The sequence below is a fragment of the Sorghum bicolor genome, chromosome 1 (genome assembly GCF_000003195.3).
Source record: "Sorghum bicolor cultivar BTx623 chromosome 1, Sorghum_bicolor_NCBIv3, whole genome shotgun sequence".
NCBI lineage: Eukaryota > Viridiplantae > Streptophyta > Magnoliopsida > Poales > Poaceae > Sorghum > Sorghum bicolor.
The window spans coordinates 9,634,242-9,645,069 of NC_012870.2; the positions used below are offsets into that span (position 1 = coordinate 9,634,242).

Consider the following 10,828-nt stretch of genomic DNA (forward strand, 5'->3'; position numbering starts at 1 on the left):
GAGGTGAAATTTAGTTCAAGTTTTACTCTAACCCACCCTAATACATGTGGATTGATGCGAATCCGACTACATCCAAACAAGGCCTAACCATATTTCATGTCTCCGTACCAAGGATCCTTGTCGCAGCCTGTCACAGGTATAAGACCCTTGTCACAGCTCGTCACAGCTATCGGACCATTGTCACAGCTTGTCACACCTATAGGGCCTTGTCTGTAACACCACAAAATCTCTTTTCTTCAAACCATGGTAAAAATCCACTTAATCATATTTCATGTCTCCATACAAAGGATCTTTGTCACAGCCTGTCACAGATATAGGACCCTTGTCACAGTCCATCACAGTTATCGGACCCTTGTCACAGCTATAGGGCCTTGTCTATGACACATCAAAATCTCTTGTCTTCAAACCATGGTAAAAATCCACACTTAACCATATTTCATGTCTCCATACCAAGGATCTTTGTTACAGCCTGTCACAGGTATAGGACCCTTGTCACAACCCGTCCGAGCTATCAGACCCTTGTCATAGCTATAGGGCCTTGTCTGTGACACCTTAAAATATCTTGTCTTCAAACCATAGTAAAAATCCACACTTAACCATATTTCATGTCTCCGTACCAACGATCCTTGTCACAGCTTGTCACAGGTATAGGACCCTTGTCACAGCTTGTCACATCTATAGGGACTTGTTTGTGACACCTCAAAATCTCTTATCTTCATACTATGGTAAAAATTCACACTTAAGCATATTTCATGTCTCCATACAAAGGATTCTTGTCACAATGACCCTTGTCACACCCCGTCACAGCTATCGGACCCTTGTCACAGCTATAGGGTCTTGTTTGTAACACCTCAAAATCTCTTGTCTTCAAATCATACTATTTTCTCCTTAGTCCTATCTCATATGTAGTAATATAGTCACGTATGTTTATTTGCTTGAAAATAACAAAACAAATGTTTATCTTTTTATTCACACTTTATGTTTTGAAAATCTACTGTTATAAATTCCTACGTTACAAAGGCCTCTATTTACATCTTCATACATTTTTCATTCCTCTGTTTCCCCCACAACACCTATATCCTATTCCTCCAATTTTTTTTCTCTTTCCTCTATTTTGTGTTCCTTTGTTTAGAAAAAGAAAAGAAAAAGATATCATTAGGAATACCCAACCCATTTCTAAAAAAACAGTACTTTGAGATTAATATAAGCTATAAAGTGCAATACAGAGAGTCATACAACACACCGATAACATAAATTCTCAGCGCAGATAATATAAGCATGCACAGTAGCACGAGTGAACAACTGACAATGGTACAGATCAATGAACAGGAGACATGCAGATACAATGATGGCATCATCTGGTATTAGAAAGCATTCAATTTTACATCTCTACGTATAGAATTGAATATGTATATGATATCAAGAAAACAAAAAGAAAGGTGAAAAAAAATCCTAATACATTTTGAGCATCTAAGTATGTAGATGTTCTAGACATCATTCGTATGTTCTCTTCCTTTTCAGGATTGTTGGCACGACAGCAACAGATCCAATAAGGAACAGAACCACTAATGTCTTAAAGTCATACAACTCCCTAACTGATTTCAGATCGCCTAGGGCTCTACCAGCCTGCATGACAATGACACGAAAATTATTAACAGGAAAATGACTGAAAATGCTGAAAAGCAAGTATAATCAAGGAACGAGACCACCAGGCTCCAAAGAAAGGTTAGATTCGTTATTTCAATGCAATATATAGAGAAGGTTGATAAAAAATGTTCACTGGAGTTACAGGGAAGCATAAAGTAGGTGAAGCTCACAGCTCAGGTAGTTTCTAGGACAAGGAAGTAGCCTATTAGCAGTGAAAAAGGGTTGACTAAGGGCCTGTTTGGTTCCCCTTGCTAAAATTTAGCTAGCTAAAATTATTTTAGCTACTCTTGAGTGACTAATGGAACTAAACTATTTTAGCTCCTTTTAGTCAATGTGTTTGGAACTTTAGCTACTAAAGTGACTAAAATTTAGCTAGCTAAAATTTAGCAAGGGGAACCAAACAGGGCCTAAGTATGCTTAGAGGTTGCACGGGGATGGGTAGTATGGATAGTCTAACAAGGTTCCTACTGGTTAATTGGAATTAACAACAGTTATAGGTAAGGAGCCCCCAGGCCCAGCCACGCATGATGATGTTTGCTCATAAAGCTTCCACTAAACCCAGAACACTTCAAAGATATGTAGTACTTTTGTTAGAGGTTTGAAGCCATCAGCAAAGACATGCTTGGGCAGTTCATGACACATGTTATCTTTCATCTCCATTCATCAAACCTCAGCATAAGAACAATGCCATACATTTTGAACCCTAAACAATGACACATATTTGGCACTCTTGATGCTTAAGCACCCAAGTCCAGGTTTCAAGTGATTTCTTAACAATACAACATGTACTTTGGTTGATTAATGATTCAACATAATCCAAAAATGAGTCAAACAATCATACCAACTCTGTTAAAGAAGAAGATTACCTTTACAGTAATATAAGATGCTGGAATAAGACCAACTAGTGTTGCAGCGAAGAAAATATGGAAAGGTATGTCAACAATGGGTGACGCCATATTTATGAATGTATTGGGCAAAGTTGGAGTTATTCTCAGAAAAAGCATATAATTCAATAGCTTTTCTCTCCTCTTAGCAATCTGCATCAGAAACAATGGTATTTGTTACTAGTACATCACTATAGGTCATTTTTATTATGAAATAAAGAAGCAGCTGAACTTTGTGTTGCAGGAAGGATCTCAAGGAACAGGCATAGCAGGAAGATACCTCTGACTGGAAATATCTCAGTTTTTCAGGCCACAACCAACTAACCAAGGGTCTGCCAATCAGCTTGGAGACAAAATAGCAGGACGATCCACCAGCTGTGGCAGTGAAAACTACCAAAATGCCACCTTTAATCACTCCAAAAAGAGCCCCAGCAAGTAAAGACATGAATATTGTTCCAGGGATCATGAATGTTTGCATGAAGATGTATATTGAGCAATAACCCAATATAAAATTTGTTTGATAATCCCTCGCGTATACAGCAAGATTGTCTCTGCAAGTTTATAAAAAGTATTGGCAAACAGCAACAGATATGTCTTAATCCCAAACTATATCCACTAATTTCATTCTCACTGTACTCTACAAAGATTGCGGACATGAAAATTACTTTGTTCCAAATTGTAAGTCGTTTTCGCTTTCCTAGGTCCATAACTTTTGATATGCACCTAGATGCACGCTATGTCTAGATACTATAAAAGCATAAATGACTTACAATTTTTTCATGTTATTATCCACCAATGGTAACAGAGTGTAAGTCTAGTAGAAAATCAATTAAAACAAATTGGCTATGTCTTCAGGAACATCTGTGCTAAGATTGAAAATTCTAAGAATTATATGGTTAATAAACTAGTACAAGTAAAATGTTCAAATAGGAAAATAGCATAGCATCAGATGCACTCAGCTTGTATCTTAGAAGGGGACTGTAATTGAAACGTAGGAGCACCACTCAGTGTGCTAGATTTTGGTAAATACTTCAGTGTCCCTTAGACACCTAATGAAATTGTTAAATTAGCCAAAACAAACAAAATGAGTGTCTATGTTGTTGTAACAACTAACAAGAAATGTAAGTAAATAACTGAATGTACTATGGTTTGGTGAGTGGTTGGCTGGTTGTAACAGAAATGCAAGGTCACATCCTAATTCATCAGAACAAATGACCAATTGGTAGTTATAACTAATTTTCAGTGAGTTCTTGTCTTGTTAAATTAGTAACCCAGAACTGAGGGATAGGCGAAACAATCCTACAACTTAGTTGATGGAGAGAGAGGTCAAATATGTCTATTTTGTACTGTGAAAGGTGAGTAAAATGTATAATAAACAACAAAAATTCAAATTGCTTGAATGTTCATATTTACATTTCAAATAACTAAGTTAGTTCAAATATCGATTTACAAGGTTAAATCGTGTTATCTGATGGATGATGATAATGGGGAGCTTTGTCCAGTGTCCAGTGTTTATATCTATAACTAAGTACTTCTCTAACATGCAAAATCCAACATAAATGTGGGTAGCATCTTTCATCTTGTTGGTAACGTGGAGCTATGAAAAATTGACACGCAAGGCCAATATACTTGCAAACTTCCCCTGCTAATTAACCTGAGAAGAATTATAGTGGTACTGAGGTACCGACTCCCAAGAGATGAAATTTACAGCAAGAAAGAAAGCTAGTCGTTGTCCATGACAATTACAGCAAGAAAGAAAGCAAACTCGCTGTCCACAACAAGTACACTATTGAAATTTGTACATCCAATGAGCACTTAATCTTGCCTAATTCCTACGAGGTTTTGACTTAGACAAAGTCTCCCATTGTTGCAGCCACTGCAAGATCAAATAGGAAAGCAAGCCTCTTTTGTCCCCTTCCTTGAAATTAGCACCCAATATATCTGATGTTTAAATTTGCATCTACTAAAACATGTCTTCAGTATTTATTTGATTGCACCACGTGTTCATCTTTGATCTCACGCATCACGAAATCTCACCTCTCCATCAAGTTATTCTGATGTTGAAGAACAGCCTACTCCTCAGAAATCGGCATCCGAAACCACACCCAAACTAGCACTAGTGAATCAATAGATACAGTACGATCTACACTACGTGTTTCAGATACCCGATTTACACTACGCGTCTCAGATACGAAATAGCTTCGATCCAAATAAAAAAGCCGATCGGGGGAACCACGAGCAAGCGCGCAGAGATATGCTTACTTGAGAAGGCGGACGTCGGAGAGGCTGCGCGGGAGGCGGAGGATCTGCCCGAACTCGCCGCGTGGCGCGGTAAGGAAGACGCAGAAGATCCCGGCGGTGAAGAGCGCGAGCACGGCCGCGAACGCGAGCGCCTCGGACCTCGTCAAAGCCGGGCGCGCCCCTGAGAGCTCCGGCTTGCCCTTCTTCGCGGCAGGAGAGTCATCGCTGCCGGGGCCCGCGCCGGCGCCCGCCGCCTCGATGTCGCGGCGCGCGAACGGCATGGCCATGCCGGCGACGGCGGCCGCGGCGGCGGGGCGGGGGACGCGACGCGGTGGGAGCGCCTGCTGCTGCTGCTGCTGCTGCTGCTGCTGCTGACGCCGGGGCTACGAGGCATGTCTCGGGGGCGGCCTCATGGGGTGGCGGGGCGGGCGGCGACACCGAAGACAGGAGGTCGGAGGAGGCCGGAGGTGCGGTGCTATGTTCTGTGCCGCGTCGCGTTTTTGGTTCGGCTTTTTTCGTTTTTTTTTTCTTTGGGTTACCGTGTTTGATCCGGTGTCTCTTGACCTTTGACTTATTAATTAAAGGGCCGGACTTGGGCCGAGTTCTGTCCCGGGCCTTTGGTGACCAGGACTTGGACTCCTAGGCCGACAAGTACAGTATTTTCATGGAAAAGTCTATTTTTTCTTCCTCAACTTTCACGAAAGTCTCATTTTCCTACCTCAACTCCAAATCTGGACATACCATCTCTCTCAACTTTTCAAATCGTATACTTTACCTTCCTCGAGTGGTTTCGAAGACAGTTTTGCTACAGTGAATAGTGGATTTGCTATAGTGACATTGGTTTAGGCTTTTTCTTTTCTTATTTCGGCTGAATCTTTAAAAAATCATATTAAATCACAAAAAATTATAAAATAAAAAATCTAATTTTTTGGACTCCACATAAGTAGATTTACACAATGAATATATAATATGGTACGCTTTAGTACAAAATTTTTGCTATAAAGGTTTTTGTCTTTTTCTTTTTTATTTATTTTGGCTAAATATTTGAAACATCATAGTAAACTATACAAAATTCATAAAATATAAAATATAATTTTGTTAGACTCCACATGAGCATATCTACACAGTAAAGATATATTATGGTATGCTTTAGTATAATTTTTTTGTTGTAGCTTTAGATATATGCTTTTCTGTAATTAATTGAAATAATTCATAGTTGTAGCTTCTATAATTATTGTGTCGGACTAAAACATACATATATTATATGTTCATTGTCTATATATACTCATGTGGAGTCTAAGAAAATTAGATTTTATATTTTATTATTTATCTATGATTTACTATGATTTTTCAAAGATCCAACCAAATAAATAAAAAAGGACAAAACCTTCATTGCAAAAATTTTGTACTAAAGCATACCATATTATATGTTTACTATATAGATCTACTTATGTGGAGTCTAAAAAAATTGAATTTTCATTTTATGATTTTTTTATTAACTATGATTTTTAAAAGATTCGGCTGAAATAATTAAAAATAGAAAAAGGACAAAAACCACCGTTACGGTAGTGAAACCACTAGTAGCAAGACTGCCTTTGAAACCGGTCCAGGAAGGTAAAATGCACGGTTTGAAAAGTTGAAGAAGATAGTTTGTCTGGTTTTGGAGTTGAGGGAGGAAAAACAAACTTTTGTAAAAGTTAGGGGAGGAAAAGTAGACTTTTTCCTATTTTCATCTATATCTCTTCTCTACTGAAACTATGGGGGAAGAAGTCCACTTTAGCTCCTTCAACTTTTGCTAAAGTTTATTTTTCAACCCTTAACTTTAAAACCAGGTAAAATACATTCCTCAACTTTTGAAATCGTGCATATTACGTCCTTGACATGATTATGAGCGGTTTTGAAGGCAGTTTTGTTTTTTATTTATTTTGCTCAATTTTTGTAAAATCATAGTAAATCATATAAAATTTATAAAATAGTAAATCTAATTTTGTATTACTCTAGATAAATAGATTTACACAGTGAACATATAATATGGTATGCTTTAGTACAAAGTTTTTATTGCAGCTTTAGATCTATGCTTTTCTATAATTAATTAAAATAATTATAGCTACAGTTTCCGTGGTCCAATTGATAAATTTTATATGGTGGGCTAATTATTGTATGCTTAAACTATAGTAAAAAAAATTCATACTCATTGTATCATGTATTACTTAGTTATAGATTTATTTAGGTTTATGCTTGTTAAATCTTAATAAATCCATAACTAAGTTATACATGATCTAATGAGTATGAAAATTTATCACAGCTCAAACATACAATAATTATCGCAACATAAAAATTCACCACAATTGGACCATAGAACTGTAGCTATGGATTATTCTAATTAATTGCAGAAAAACACAAATCTAAAACTACAATAAAAACTTTATACTAAAGCATACTATATTATATATTTAATGTGTAAATCTACTTATCTAAAGTAATACAAAATTAGATTTACTACTTTATGAATTTTATGTGATTTACTATGATTTTATAAAAATTAAGCGAAATAAATAAAAAAGATAAAGATAAAACTGCCTTTAAAACCGCTCATAACCATATCAAGGACGTAATATGCACGGTTTCAAAAGTTGAAGGATGTATTTTACCTGGTTTTTAAGTTGAAGGATGAAAAACAGATTTTCGCAAAAGTTAAGAAACCTAAAGTGGACTTTTTTCAACTATGGCAATGTTTAGTTCCCCTTTCTTCTCAAAAAAATACTGGGTTTTAGTCTATTATTTTGCATAATTGAACTAAACACCATATACATTTTTTAGCAAAAAAGTGACTATTTTCTATTTTAGATTTTGGTCTTAAGAGGGATCTAAACATTTTACATTCCGTGGGGAACTAAGAGCATATCCAAGAGTTTGCTAAATCAACTTGGCATCCATATTTTTTGGCAAAACAAGAAAAATTGTCCTCCAACAATTTGGCATCTCAACTTGGTATTTTTTCCAACTTGCCATTTTCTCTCGTCCAGCGTGTATATATGCGCGCGCGTATTGTAGTTGGCATCGCATCCGCGCGGTTTCTGGCGCCGTCGTCTCTGCAGCTCCTTGCGTGGAGTACTTGTGCTGCTGTTGTTTCAATGCGATTGGAGTACTCGTCCTGCCATGGTCAGGTGTCAGGTGATGTTGCTGTGATCCATACGATTGGATTAGCAGATTAGCAGGTGGTTCAATCCGATTAGCAGAAACCGCTATGGCCTGATTTTCACGTTTCTGAATGGCATCAAAATTTTTATGTTGCTATGTTTCTGAAAGGCACCAAAAGTTTTACATTTCTAAAAACAAACATCATGGACATGTACGCTCCAGACCTTGTGGTGGGCCTTTTTTTTCGATCACGCCGAAGCGCGTATTTCATTAAGCAGGAGAGAGTTTTGAAGACAGAAGAGACACGAACACAGAAACCAACTGACAAACAAACCAACAAGACCGAAGCGGCCAGCAACCGCAATTACCGCAGCCTAGCAAAGAAAAACAGAGCAAGGAAGCTTGCTCACAAGGACCCCGTCAAGAGAGAAAACAGAAACACAAAACAACCCAGGACCCCGAGCACCCGGAAGTCAGCCGCCCAGAAACAGAGCACCAAGCTTTGTGAAACCTGCACGACACCAAGCGTCAGCCTCCTCCTTGATCAGCAACGCCCATTGTTGCGCCGTTGTCGAGGTTCCCCTGAAAGTGCGGTCATTCCTGTAACAGAACCGACCAAATTATAAGAGATTAAGCCTGATAGTGACCATTTGCGTAGTCGAACTATCACGCTTAAGCCCATATAATCCCGGTAGTCCGTGAAATCTCGAAGGATTTCAAACCACACTTCACATAACAGCCAAGATCGTAATAAGTTTAGCGGTCGCCATCCACAAGTACATCCAGATTACAACATTCATAAAATACATCGGAGTGCTTAAAGTTATTACAAACCAAGTTCTTCAAGTAGCGGAAGCTTCATAATTCGAAAATACAACACACACGATAAGTCTGGTACAGTGCCATAGTTCGGTCATTCCCACAAAAGCAAAGGAAGAGACGGAGTGACCATCGCCCTTGGTCTAGTCATCACCCATAGCTGGGTACAGACAGAGGATGCAATAACCATAATACATTTGACCATCTGCAAAACAACATGGGAATAGAACCCTGAGTACAAGAAGGTACTCAGCTAGACTTACCCGTCATAACTTAAAATAAAGACTCATCAAGGATCATGAAGGCTATATAGTGGGGTAGCTGACGACATCTTTGCAAAACCGCAGTATTTCACTAACGTAACTTACCTAAGTCTTTCTTCTTTTAATTAGCTCAAGTTGACAGTATGATTACCTATTATCTAGGTTTGCTCTTGTGCTATTACAAACAAGTGTGAGACTATGATAGAACCTCATCATAGCACTTCTTAAACCATTCATCATTATAACCCAAGTGTTCCATAGTCCTTACTACGAGGACAGGGCTCATGTCAAGTGCTCACTATCCAGGAGCGATGGCGATTCGAATCGATTTCTGACCAGCTGGCGAGTTTATTCCCCACACAAACCACACTCACTGATCAAGTGAGCTACAGGTCACCGTGTTGCACTATCCAGGACCAATTCGCGGGTTCGACAGGCACCGCCCGTACCCGAGGACCGTTCCGGCGACCGAGGTATCCAAGGTATACCAAGGTTGCGCGCCGCGCCCTCGTCGTTCTCCTCAACCATCACCAATACAGCGCGTACATCGGGCCGATTCCCGGCCCGGATAGTGCTCAGGCTTCGCGGTCGGAACGACTTATCCTTCCAGCTAAATGTGGGGCATGCGTTCAACATGACAAGAGGGCCGTCAACGATCGGTCCTTAATCGACACAGGCAGGGGTACTATGGGCAACCCACCATAAGACCCTGCCCAGTCTCCAATTACATTCCACACTCGGTTATTTCTTTCCCCAAGCAACTATTGCTTAAACAAACGGGTATCCACCTATATCTCGCAGGTGACAGGGAATCACCCGACTTCTACCGGACTAAGCAGGCTAAGCATAGACTCCGCGCCTATCTACATAGGACAAGGTGGATAAACGAGTAGGGATAACAAGGAATACATATGCAACAACGGTATCAAGCAACTCCTATTACTTATATGCAATATAGTAGAACAAGTGTAATATACTTAGTAGGTTAGCGAGACTAGGGAGACTTAGAATGCTCCGGGGCTTGCCTTTCTCAAACGTGCTGGGTCGGTGATCCGGGCACTCTTGCAGTTCCTCTCCGGGCTCTTGTACTTCCGGAGGTTCCTGCTCCTGAAGCTCCTCGGGTTCCTCGGGTCTCACTTCGTTCTCCTGCGAGCCTGTATGATGCATATATGCTCATGAGTGGAGTGCGAGATGCCCGAGTGGATGCTTATATGAGAGAGTACCAAAAGAGTCATGTTATGATGCATAGGTAATGCACTTGATCATGCTCATTACAAGGTAGTCAACATCATCCCAGAATAAACAATTGAATCAAACATCTATTATATTCTCTTCTATAATTATTTTTCAAATGACATCAGCAACCTACATGGTGCTTCAAAGATACACCAAACCTAACTCATTCCATTCCACCTATATATACAACCATTTATAGTTTTCTTTATTCATTCCTAAGCCCATTAAAAATCACATGCAACTCTGTTCATCAATAAATTCCAGAAAAATTACAGGAGACTACTAGCTAATCATAAAGTCTACTGTAAATTTTTCATAATTTTTGGTTACTTATTTTGAGTCACAAAAATCACAAGATTAATGGATAAGGCAAGTAAAATCACCCTACTGTGATATAAGTGTCAAACAACAGATTTCATATTTTTACAATTTACCTAATATCATAAGAAACATCCACAAAATTTTCCAGATTTATTGCATGACTCCATTAATTATTAAAAATCATAAAGCACTGCCATGCAAGCATTTAAATTGCCATAAATTCATTTATACACCAAATAATATGTAACAATATTTTCTCAGTGAGTAAACACACAT

The 10,828-nt window shown here is 38.9% G+C and overlaps 1 protein-coding gene across 1 annotated transcript; it reads right to left on the reverse strand.

The window, feature by feature from the left end:
* On the reverse strand, nt 1,296-5,294 carry LOC8063409 (uncharacterized membrane protein At4g09580). The gene is made up of 4 exons (XM_002466557.2): nt 4,794-5,294; nt 2,812-3,082; nt 2,514-2,684; nt 1,296-1,626 (listed from the first exon to the last, which is right to left on the reverse strand). The coding sequence occupies exons 1-4, from the start codon at nt 5,057-5,059 to the stop codon at nt 1,495-1,497; spliced, it is 840 nt and encodes a 279-aa protein (XP_002466602.1). The 5' UTR covers nt 5,060-5,294; the 3' UTR covers nt 1,296-1,494.

Excerpts from the sequence above, each read along its gene's own strand:
- LOC8063409 (XM_002466557.2), bottom strand. The coding sequence starts at position 5,059 with ATGGCCATGCCGTTCGCGCGCCGCGACATCGAGGCGGCGGGCGCCGGC. Across the intron at positions 3,083-4,793 it reads TCCGACGTCCGCCTTCTCAA|AGACAATCTTGCTGTATACG; the intron begins GTAAGCATATCT and ends ATAAACTTGCAG. Across the intron at positions 1,627-2,513 it reads CATCTTATATTACTGTAAAG|GCTGGTAGAGCCCTAGGCGA; the intron begins GTAATCTTCTTC and ends ATTGTCATGCAG.